Source organism: Pecten maximus, unplaced genomic scaffold, assembly GCF_902652985.1.
Source record: "Pecten maximus unplaced genomic scaffold, xPecMax1.1, whole genome shotgun sequence".
In the NCBI taxonomy this organism is placed as follows: Eukaryota; Metazoa; Mollusca; class Bivalvia; order Pectinida; family Pectinidae; genus Pecten; species Pecten maximus.
Window position 1 is genome coordinate 5,479 of NW_022983005.1, and position 13,229 is coordinate 18,707.

A 13,229-nucleotide genomic window follows, 5' to 3' on the forward strand; every position below is an offset into this window, starting at 1 on the left:
ATTGTTGTTGTTATTTATTTATTTTATTTTAAATGGATGTGACCAGTTAAAACAAAATCCTACAAAGCAATCTGAAAGCTGTATTGTAAAATATCATTACTTAATCATATGACATTCAATGCTAAACTAACGATATTTAAACATAAGTTTCTGAACATCAATGTTACATATAGAATAAGGTTTTATTTAAAGGCATTTTAAAATGACCTTTTTATATTTTTACAGTAACCGAGTGTTTACTCACACTGAGAAGAAAATGATGGAGCTTGACAGACTGAAACTATTGGCCAACAAACACCTTGGACGTCTTCATCAGCTCAAGATGCGCTACATTGATTGGTTTAACCGGAAGCACCAGTCATTTCTGGATTCCATCAAGCTCATTCATACTCTTGGCGGCTCATTACTTCCGTTTGAAGTCGACACCATACGTCATTACAGGCGCGTGCGCGACCTATCTCGGAGATTCCCGCGGAACGGGACTCCGCGAGACTCTAGTCCCGTGAAAATGGACGAGTTTATATCATTTTGGGAAGAATTGTATATGCTTAAACTTGAGAACGATGCTTTGTTTGATAGTGTTGAGCATTTCTGTCACAGTATCCGAAGACTAAGACAGCCGGAAATCATGGATGAAATAGACAGACTGCATTATAAACTAAATTTGTTCTGTGCGGAAGATTTCAAGTTCACAGAGCTGAACAACGAACGTGACAATTTGTTTACTTATAAGGTAGCCCCACACGACCACAAATATCACGGTTTAATGAACTTCATACCATTTCTCCTTGGTTACGCCACCCGGTTATGTTACTGGACCAGTAAGTTATTTATAGAAAAATCCTAACATGCAATATATTGGAATGTACAAGTGGTGTAAACACGTGACTTTGAACAGCATTCTGATTGGCAAAGAAAACTTTTTATATAAAAGACAGGGATAGTCGAAAGTTCAAATATTCAAGTGCTTGTCAATCAGCATTCTTATTGGCCACGTGACTTTCAGACGGCGTCCGAGTTACGGGTACAAAACTAAGAATGCACCAGACATAAACTGCAGTGCCCCATACATTTATTTACATTATATTTATTTATTCTTAAACATGGAGTACATTTTAATGTTCTATTTATTATACCGATCTACCCTTCGTCTGTGCCACGCTGCAGATGGATTTTATGATTCCCTGACTTGGTTTAAGTTGGAATGCATCTGTAGAAGAGATAGTATTAATGAAGACATATTTATTCAAGGGTTCTCGATCACTATAAGTGTCTCAATTATTATCAGTACTCCGTAATTTTTATAACTGAAGTATTGGACACATTTGTTTGAATGTGGAGCCCCTGTGAATCGCTGAGCGAAATCCCCAAACTGTCTGTGATACGATACAATATAAATGTTGTGATTATGACAATGAAGTTGCTTTTCAATTATTTTTTTCCCTGAAATTGATTGACTGGAACATTGATCTCCCGGTGTGTACCGTGTGCAGAGTTATTGAGGGGAACGTAGTGCATTCTGGGAAATATTGTCCCACCCGTCGTGTACCCGTTAGGGAATGCACAAGACTTTTCAAGATGGCGGGTCATCATGTTCACAGAAGATAAAAGTGCACTTTTATCTACAAAATCATAGCTCAGAAATAATTTAAATGCATATTACCACAATTATTCCAACAAAAGTTGTTTATAATAAGCAAAAGAGGTGCGGTTTTCTGAATCAAATAAACCGAAATCCGGAAGTTTGATGTTTTACATAGAGCGCGCTGAATAATAGAATACAAAGAAATTATTTAAGTCTCGCAAGAGTGAAACTTTCTGAGGAAGTTAAGAGATATCTTTAAATGGCATCTAGTACCATATATGACTGCCTCTAACTTCAAAATCCCAAAATTACGTTCTCGTTCTGGGATATTAGGAGAATGCTGGACCCAGACAATTTTTTTTCGGCTAGATCTACATCTGTTTGTTTGTGTAAGTTTACAACAGAGTGCGCAACATTTGCCATATAATCAGAAGAAAAACTGCATAACATTTACTGGTAGTTCATTTAAATCTTCAATATGCTGCGACATTTCTTTTCTTTCATAAATTCAATAATTTCAATTTAAAATATTACAAAAAGGAACGGGCTTAACATACCGCCTTGTTTTGTTCCAAGGTTAAGTTCGAAATTCCTTGACAGCCCACCATCAACACAAATAAATGATATATTTTTTAGCACCCTATAACTTTACTGACATTTTTTTTTATTCAACTTGTATAATAACAAATTATATAATAACAAAAGGTGTTGAACACAGTCCAACGCCATTGAATAAAGAAAAGAAAATAAATATATACATTACATTCTTCCTTCATTTTATTGCGATACTTGTGCACAGGTGGTTGTATTGTGAAACGATGATCTATTGAGGAGCAATCACTTTTGTATCCTAGGTGCCATTTATGACTTATTTACACTTTATATACTGCATGCTAAAAGTTAATAAGGTAAGGTTACCCCAAGCTATTGAAAATGGTACAAGAATAGCCACGTAAGTGTTAAATGAATTAAAAAAACTACGAAAAGTTGCTTCTTCTCTTACACATAAAGTTGGTTGGCTAAAACATTTGGTGGAGATTAATCTGCTAGATATCTGGCCTGATTAAAACTGTCCATACTATCAAAATAAGAGGCCAGCGTAAATCATCGTAAAAATCACATTGTATTAAAAGTGAACTTCCTCTTCAACCTCATTTGATAAACAATATATATATAGATTCAACGTTTTTATTGGTAAAATCGGCTTGGCATGCCGTCCCTTTTGAATTTCCATGAGAGTGACCCACACCTGAAATTGCACAACAGACCTCTTCTTAATCCCTTGTTGCAGGCTTTTACCTATAGGTTCTATATAGACGTAATTTATTACCATTAGCTTTACCATCGTCATTAAATTAGCCTTTACTATTAGATTATATACCAACGAATCCCAAGAATTACGGAATTCAATTTTCTATCACTTTCGATATTAGTTTTTCTTAAACAAAGTCTTAAAACATCAACATTCGGTTTCGTGGTAGTTGACGTCGATCCAATGTCACCTCCTGTTGCCAAGTTACTGGAAAACGTCGATACTCTGAGAAAATATCGACAGGCCTTGTTTTGTAGTAATGTTACTTCTCTGTAGGAGTTTATACCCCAGAGTCCACTCGCGAAGTAAGTTATAGGCTCCACTAAAGACATGTACAGTTTTGTATAAAGCGAGTAAGTCATACCTCCCGCGTGGGTGAACTTTGAGTAAAGGGCATAAAGGGCTCTACTCGCAGACTTACACAAGTCTCGTACAGCGAGATGTAGATCGAGATGTTCATGGAACCACAATACTAAGTATTTATACTTAGAACAAATGCCAATATCAGTCTTCACAGGTAAATTTGAATTGTGTTACAGGCGAAGAAAGGTTACGAAAATGAACAACGTTAGTTTTGTCCTTGTTTATAAATAGTTTCCAATTTTCACACCACTCTGCTAGAACTTTACAATGTTTATTTCGAATATCAATTTTCCGGCTGACCAGAACAAACATCTGAGTATTTATTGAACGTCATAAGAGGTCAAGTTCGTCAAAAGGTCGAGCTGTCCTATACTTGAAACCAACGTCGGCTGTACTAGTCACCTCCGAGATCAATTATCGAACTGACCATTATGACGTTATCATAATTCCAGTACCTTGATTTATCAACACAACTCTAGTGGTCAATAGCAATGTATTTTTATTGATCAATGCAACAACAATTATGGTCTGGCTACAACAAGGTAGAAGTGACCTGTAAAAACCGCGGGTCAAGAGATGCCTTGGCCCGGCTAGAATTGCGCGAGGGGTCTTAGTGTGGGGGGAAACCGGAGTACCCGGAGAAAACCCACGTGGTCGGGGCTGGTGACCCCAAACCTTTTCACATCCGATCGAGGTATCAACCCCAGTCGCCTTGGTGAAAGGCAAGTGTGTTACCACTGTGCCACCCGACCACCCCATGGCTTGGATCTGTAATGGAAACAAGAGTTTATTCATGTATGTCATTTAAAAAGAAAATGAAGGTGTTTTCATCATTGATAAATTGATATATGTAGGTCTACAAACGAAACATGAATTCTGTCCTCCCTGTCTATTTTGCCCTGTCCTATCCTGTTTGTCCTGTCCTGGTCCTGTCTGTCCTGTCCTGTGGAATTCATAAGACACGCTGAGTCAATTCACAGGCGTCTGTTTCTGGTTCGTATTTATAGATAAAAGTATCTGTCCCTCCTCTTACTACATGTATACCTCACATTTACCAGAAACAGACGCCTGTGGTCAATTCCACGTCATTATCAACTGACCAAATTCCCTGTAACTCACGTTAAGTATCGATCGTCGTCATCATCATCATCATACATACATACCTAGCCATAAAAACAAAAGCCGGATCTTGACCTCAATCCAAGTTTGTCTGGTCCATGCGACTTCCAGATGGCTTCCCTTCGGATGACCTCCACCAAGTTTGTCTGGTCCTTGCGACATCCAGATGGCTTCCATTCGGATGACCTCCACCAAGTTTGTCTGGTCCTTGCGACATCCAGATGGCTTCCCTTCGGATGACCTCCACCAAGTTTGTCTGGTCCTTGCGACATCCAGATGGCTTCCCTTCGGATGACCTCCACCAAGTTTGTCTGGTCCTTGCGACATCCAGATGGCTTCCCTTCGGATGGCCACAGGACAGTTCCGCAGGGGAAGGACCTGTACAAACATAAAATAAAACAAAAATAAATCTTTGGAAAACAAGGGTTTCGCCCCCGACACACGTACATTTTTCCTCCGAATAAAGTTAACGTGAATATTATGAGGGCGATTTTAATCAATTATAAGGTGGAAAATTGTTATGTACAAAATTCCCTCTTAAGACCATCAACACAGAGGTTGAACTGACCAATAAAACACAAAAACAAAAACAAAAAACAAACATCATCATCATCATCATCATCATCACCATCATCATCATCATCATCATCATCATCATCATTATTCAATATTTCATCCTTTTCATGCTATACATTCCCTTATTAATATTCAGGCGCGTAGCATCAGTTTTCAAAAAAAAAACAAAAAAAAAACAAAAACAAAAAACAAAACAAAAAAACAGAGAAACAAAAAGCTCTTATTTTTAATGAGTTTATATTATAGACAAAATATGAATGCTGTCCCTAGGTGATGGTTCTAGTCAAACCCACTAATTGATATAACTAGTCATTACGTGGCAGGAAACGCAATCAATCGGTCGGTTAAAGTGGGCCAAAGAAAAATCTGAAGACCTGTTTATTTGGAAGAAATTTCAGCTCGCCCCGCAGGAACCATCAGCATCAGAAACAAGTCAAAATGGTACACCTGATGTAACAAAGCTCCCTGGTGGTTGTCAGAATTGCAAAATGCTTACGCTAACATTCAGGACATAAAAGATCAATGCCAAATTTTGTATTTCATATACATGTACTAAATTTGCAAGATACATGTATTTATGAGAAGTTGAAATAAATTCCAAATAACACACAAAAACAAGATTTGACATCCAACGGTTTACACAAAATATGAGAAAATAAAAATAAATCCGAATGATTTCAAAATTAGATATTTATAAGCTTAATATAAACTTAAATACCTCATATAGAAGGTTTTCTACAGCTTTAAAATGAGTTTCGATACAAAATGCTAAGTCCTAAACATAGGAAAAGTTAAAATTAAAAATATAACAATTCGATTATATTCTGTTGTAAATTTATTCTACTAAATGATTATTGCCTTGGTTTCGGTTTGGCTTCATCCACATCCAGGCATAACAATGTAAACGCTCACTTTGTCTAGTGAACTCACTTACATGAACAAGACGATACAATTCGACCCCTTGTTGTGAATGGCCAAGTTAAGGGCCATTGTTGAATCCGTTCAGTTTTGAGCCTGAAAAAGTGTAAAACAAAATGGCCGCCAGGAGGTCATCTTGGATTTTGACAGCTGAAATTTTTTTATTGAAATTTCTGAGAAATTCTTCTAAATTGTGGAGGCCAAAATCCTTGGTATTGTAGTTTATACACGTCAATTCCGGATATTGTTATCCGGTGTATTTTGTATGTTACATTCGCTTGTTGTTTTCCGTTCTCCTGCTCGACCATTAAACCACGAGGTTATATTAGCCTGGGCTGTTTGTGATTTTGTGTTCCATCCACTCAACTGGCGTGGTGGCAGCGATTTACGATCTCACTCCTGACTACAAACAAACTTTGTAAGTACATGTTATACATTGGACACGCTAAACACAGAAGTCATACGGTGGTAAAGTCTACCGACCGAGGATAGCCCAGTCTATTTACAGTACAGTACAGTATAGCTCATCACAATGGCTAACACACACAGAGCACCAAAACAATGGTGTTTAACCAAAATCGAAACAGTGAACTCTTTCGAAAATTGGCGTCAGAACTTATTATATACACTTTCATTAGACCCCAACTTCGCCCCGTTTTTGGTCGACGGTGCCCACTAGTTAAAGAAATCAAAAGCATCCGCTTTCCGTGGATTTGTGAATGATGGTGACGAGGTTCCTCAACGCAATCGTCGGACTCGTGAACAAAAGGTCAACATGTTGGAGTTAATGTTAGGCCAAATAGCCAACTATTGTCCGGTCGTATCTAGAAACACCATTGTTAAGAACTCCATTTCTATTGACCAAATATGGCAAACCATTCGCTTACATTATGGTTTTCAATCAACCGGGGCCCACTTTATTGACTTTTCAAGTATAAAATTAGACCCAAACAAACGACCGGAAGATTTGTACCAACGCCTTATCGCATTTGTTGAGGACAATCTCTTGTGCAAAGATTCCGGCATTAGTCATCACGGGGAGGAAGTCACCGAGGACGAAGAACTTTCACCGTCCCTGGAAAATTTCGTTGTGTTAACCTGGTTACGTCTGATAAACCCGGATTTACCGAAACTTGTCAAACAGCGTTATGGTACTGAACTCAGATCTCGTACGTTGGCCTCAATCAAGCCAGAAATCTCTCAGGCTTTAGACTCATTGTGTGAAGAATTACAGGCTGGTGAGGACGCTAAAGCTATGCGAGCCGCCGTGTCAAGCTTCCCAAAATCAAAAGCTGTTTTTCATGGTGCAAGAAACAAACGCGTTTGTCCGCTTTGCAAGGAAGCTAAGAGGCCACATGACCACTTTCTCAGCAAGTGTACATTTCTTCCGCCTGGTGACAGAAGTTTTATAGCCAAGGCTCGCACAGTCGTCGGTTTGGATGAAAACGCTACCAACGACGATTCTGATAACCCTGACTCCAACGAAGGCCCCGATCTCATACAGCGAGTTGTTATTCGACAATCACCTTACCTGGACACCTTCCATGGTCATATCCCTGTTCGACTTACCATAGATAGTGGTGCGACTGGTAATATGATGAAGGCATCTTGTGCCGAGCTCCTAGGTGCAAAAATAACAGGAAGTACCCAATCCGCACATCAGGCTGATGGATCTTCTTTGCTCAAAGTTATCGGAGAGACCCGTACTCACTTTTCTCGTGATGGGCACGATCTTTTCTTTGAAGGCCTTGTCGTCGATAATCTAGACTCCGATGTATTGGCGGGCATACCTTTCATGGAGAGAAACGACATATCCATACGCCCTTCCAAGCGAGAGGTCATCCTCAAAAACTCCCACGTGTATGTGTATGGTTCTGTAAAAACTTCTGCGGATAGGCATGCAGTGAGACGCGCCTGTGTTCTCCGTGCGCCCACTAGGTCTGTCGTATGGCCTGGTGAGTTCCTGGAAATTGATCTCCCAGAGGAGTTTGCTGGTTCCGATGGCGACGTCTCAATTGAACCCCGCTGTGATTCTGTCGAGAGACACACTCCGGACTGGCCTAAGCCAACAATCGTTAAAAGCATATCAGGGAAAATTCGTTTGCCTAATCTCACAAGTGAGCCTGTCTCTGTGAAAAGGCATGATCACGTTTGCATGGCTCGTACGACCGTCGTACCGGACATCACAACTACTACTGAACCAACGCCCATTGCGCCCAAACAGTCTAAATCTCCCGACCCATCCGACAGTATCCGCCTGGTCAGTCTTGACCCTGACAATATTATGACTGATGCTGTTCGCGCACACTTCCGGAATGTTCTGACGGAATTCAGTGAAGTATTTGATCCCAAAATCAAAGTATACAACGGAGCTGCCGGTGCTTTCAAAGCCCGGGTCAACATGGGACCAGTTTTGCCCCCTCAACGTAAAGGACGCGTCCCACAATACTCCCGAAACCAGCTACAGGAACTGCAAGCCAAGTTTGACGAACTCGAAGACTTGGGTGTCTTCCGCCGACCGGAAGATGTGGACGTCGCCGTAGAATACGTCAATCCTTCTTTTCTTGTGAAAAAACCCCGCGGAGGCTTTCGTTTAGTCACAGCATTTGCTGATGTAGGCAGATACAGTAAGCCACAGCCGTCTCTAATGCCCAATGTTGATGCGACGCTACGACAAATTGCTCAGTGGAAGTACATAATAAGTACAGATCTCAGCCAGGCATTTTACCAAATTCCTCTCTCGAAGGACTCTATGAAGTTTTGTGGCGTTGTCACCCCTTTCAAAGGCGTACGCGTCTACACCCGCACTGCTATGGGTATGCCAGGTTCAGAAACTGCCCTAGAGGAGCTGACTTGTCGTGTCCTTGGCGACCTTGTTGAGCAGGGGAACGTTGCCAAGGTCGCCGATGATTTATACTGTGGTGCTAACTCACTTGACGAACTACTTGCTATATGGAAAGCTGTCCTCAGTGCGTTGCGTCGATGTGGTCTTCGCCTCTCTGCCCACAAAACCGTCATAGCTCCAAAGCAGACAACCATTCTCGGATGGATATGGCGTCTCGGGACTATTCAAGCCAGTCCTCACCGGATAGCTACTTTGTCTAGCTGCCCGCCTCCCACCACTGTCACAGGACTAAGGTCTTTTATTGGTGCATATAAAGTGCTATCCAGAGTCGTGAAACATACCGCTGTCCTACTTTCCGCTCTTGACGATGCCGTCGCTGGACGTGAATCAAAGGAAAAACTACATTGGACTGACGAGCTTCTACATTCTTTCGCGAAAGCCCAGGATGCGTTATCAACAAGTCGTTCCATCACCCTTCCTCGTCCTGATGATCAGTTATGGATTGTGACTGACGGTGCAGTGAAAAACCCAGGACTTGGTGCTACTTTGTACATTTCTCGAGATGGCAACGTGGAAGTTGCTGGGTATTTTAGCGCTAAACTCAGGAAAAACCAAGTTAATTGGCTTCCATGTGAAATCGAGGCGCTATCAATAGCTGCTGCCATCAAACATTTCAGCCCATACCTAATCCAATCTTCGCAAACTCCTTGCGTCCTTACAGACAGTAAACCCTGTGTTCAAGCGTACGGGAAGCTATGTAAAGGAGAATTTTCTGCAAGTCCACGCGTAACAACCTTCCTTTCAACAGCCAGCAGGTATCAAATTTCAATCAGGCATGTCGCAGGATCAGCTATTTTACCATCGGACTTCGCAAGCCGTAACGCTACTGAGTGTTTGGAGCCTACATGTCAAATTTGTTCCTTTGTTGCATCTACATCCAACACGGCTGTCCGCCGTCTCTCGGTTTCTGAAGTACTTGACGGATCAGTTAAACTCCCGTTTACCAGTCGTTCAGCATGGTTATCAATTCAGTCGGAATGCGCGGATCTCCGACGCTCGTGTGCCCACTTGCGTCAAGGTACACGTCCTTCAAAAAAACAAACTAACATACGTGACGTGAAGCGTTACCTCAATGTTGCCACCCTTTCCAGCGATGGCCTTCTCGTGGTACGACGTCATACACCACTCTCTCCCTCTGCCGACTGTGTAGTTGTCCCACGTCAGGTTCTTGACGGACTTCTAACGTCTTTACATATAAAGCTTGATCATCCAACTTCTCATCAGCTCAAGACTGTGGTCAGCCGCTATTTTTATGCCTTGGACTTGGATGCCGCCATCAGTCGCGTATCCGACGGGTGCCACCAGTGCGCAGCTCTTAAGAGTGTCCCTGCTTTTGTTAAAGACCAAACCACAAGTGAACCTGCCGACACAGTCGGAAGTTGTTTCGCTGCTGATGTCATTAAAAGGGAACGACAGCTTATTCTTGTCGTCCGCGAATGCGTTACATCCTACACATCTGCTACACTTCTCCCCGATGAACGCCACGACACTCTACGTGAAGGACTTATCCGCCTATGCATCGAACATCACCCTCTAGATGGCCCGTTTGCTATTGTACGAACTGACCCGGCTCCAGGCTTTAAAGCCTTATTAAATGATGACATTCTTCACCAGTATAGGCTTTCGATCGAGGTCGGAAATGCTAAGAACCCTAACAAGAATCCTGTAGCAGAAAAGGCAATTCAGGAGCTTGAATGTGAAATTCTCCGCTTGGAGCCCGGATGCAGAGCAATAACTCCGTTGCTACTCGCGTCGGCTACAGCACGCTTAAATACGAGAATCAGAGGACGTGGTTTATCATCTCGTGAAATGTTGACCCAAAGAGATCAGTTTTTTAACAGACAGATCCCCATTAGCGACCGTGATCTCATCATCCAACAAAACCGATCTCGCATTGAAAACCATGCTCACAGTGAAAAAAGCAAAACCCCTTCTGGTCGTGTACTGCCTACTCCGTTACTCAAAACAGGGGATCTCGTATACCTCTATTCTGACCGCAACAAATCTCGAGCAAGGGATCGATATTTAGTCACCAGCATCGATCACCCATGGTGCAATATTCGAAAATTTGTCGGCAACCAACTTCGCGAAAGTTCGTATCGCGTTCGCCTCAAGGAATGCTACAAAGTTGAATCACACGACAGTGATGTGGTTGTCATCAGTCCGTGTCAGGGTGACAGATGGGTTAGTGATGACTGTCCCCAACATGTCGAACATGCTAATCCACCCCAGCAACCGGATATCCCGTCAGTAATATCCCAGCCTCCTGTTCGCGATCAGGACACTAGCACTAGTCCCCCTGATGACGTCAGAGGTGGTGCTGACTCTTCCAATAATCACACATCTCCTGGAAGTGACACTGGTTGTTTCAACGCTACCACTGATAGTGACACTGAAGTTGTTTCACCCACTACTAACTTTAATCAGACTCTCCCGCTCAGTGATGCTCCCAGACGTTCCAGTCGCACAAAGCAGATGCCCACGCGTCTTGCAGACTACGAGTTGTATTAGTTAACTGTTTTAATGGTATATCCTAGACTCCTCTGTTTTCTTTGAAGACCGGTAGTCTTAACTTGTAATTTTGTTTACTCTATTTGAATGATTTTCCATTGCTACCAACCTATAGAAGTGCCATAAACATTGAGAGAACAATGTGAACTCTGATAAGCATATCTTTTGACAAAAGAAAAAAGGGTAGCGCCAATATTGGTATTGTAGTTTATACACGTCAATTCCGGATATTGTTATCCGGTGTATTTTGTATGTTACATTCGCTTGTTGTTTTCCGTTCTCCTGCTCGACCATTAAACCACGAGGTTATATTAGCCTGGGCTGTTTGTGATTTTGTGTTCCATCCACTCAACTGGCGCTGTGGTCTCTTGTCTTGAACAATCAGTCTATTGGGTATTGGTTTATCTTCAAAATAGAGCAAATTATCTTCTAAGCTCTCCTAAATTTCGTCTGTTTATCTCTCGTACCATTCCCTTTTACAATACAGACTTGTTTATATACTATACAGATTTATATTTTATACAATACATATTATTTTTTAAATATGTCTCAAGTACACGTTTTTGCTTTGTTTCAGTTAGACGTACATCTCAGGTAAAAAAAGGTTTCAATTAATTCCATGAGGAAAATAGATATCTGAAAAGCTCTTCACACATGTCAGACAATCTTAACTACTATATTCAGATCCGTGCTGAATTTGATCATGATAATATGCCGAAACACAATACAACATCAAATTACAAATTGACTCATTCCATTATAATAATTATGAATACAATGAAAGCATTTTTTCAAATATGTATGTGCCTTTTTTAACGAGACACAAATTGCATGAAACTTATAAAAAAAATAATCCGATACTTTCTCAAGTAAAGGCTATCATCTACTGTTAAACGTATATGTAGTGAATTAACGAATCGTGAATATTTAAATTGCTCATTTAAATATGATGTAAAATTTGGGCATAGTAACGCTTAAATTTTTTTTCTGGGGTTTGATCTAGCCCACCATCCTCCCTTTGGTGCCATTCCAATAAAGGACTACTTACAACCGGAAACCAGGGTGAAGTCTGATTTACATATTTCTTACTGTTATCTTAAAGTAAATTATAAAACATGAACTTAAAGAACTGGATCGGAGTTATATATGCGCATAGAGTACATAATTCACTATTGGAATTTTCCTAACTACTAGACATTTGGTAAAATGCAGAAATGAATAAATATTTTCAAGGAAATTATTTGCTTTCATACGTAAAATGAACGTCACTATACGAATGCTAAGGAATGTTATTAAATATAATGAAACATAGCTTTCTGAACGCAGATAGACACAGAAATCTAATTTCCAAATGTACAAATGATATTACATAATAGTATGTACCCGCTGTCTGATCTTCGATAGAATTAGTAAATCAATGTATTTTTAAATCGATAAGTTTCCACCACCAACGTTGTCACGAAACTTCTGCCTTATATATCAAGCTGCTAAACAGTGGTCAAATAAGCGTCTCCAAACGAGACCAAGTGTGCTTTTCCTGGCTTGCCTGGGTTGTCACACGAACACAGCTCTTTAGTATTTAAAGCGGATTACCCGCAGAGAGATCAGAAAAATTGGCTAATAGAAAAAGATTTTTTACACATGACAGATTGTTGGAATTGTTGAGTTTTTCATTTTATTTTCCTTATAAAACGCTGAAAAGTGATATTAAAACCTCATTTTTAAATATTATTTATTTAATCGCAACCCGCAATAAGTCTAATTTGATTGACACATCAAAGAAACAAGCACGTGCACAGTGCCGCACAGTGATAACTTCAAAGGCAGCGGCGATTTACAAAGAAGACTTGCCGTTATATTCCATACATTTCCCTCTCAGGTTGAGTTTTAAAACGTCTTTTAAATATATATTCTGTAATTGTTCAAAATACGAATATTTG

General features: G+C 40.6%; 1 protein-coding gene across 1 annotated transcript; it reads left to right on the forward strand.

The window, feature by feature from the left end:
* The first annotated feature begins 202 nt into the window (after positions 1 to 202).
* LOC117321252 lies at positions 203 to 1,419 on the forward strand. Its single transcript, XM_033875723.1, has one exon. It carries the CDS (start codon positions 203 to 205, stop codon positions 845 to 847), a length of 645 nt encoding a protein of 214 aa, XP_033731614.1. The 3' UTR covers positions 848 to 1,419.
* The last annotated feature ends 11,810 nt before the right edge of the window (positions 1,420 to 13,229 follow it).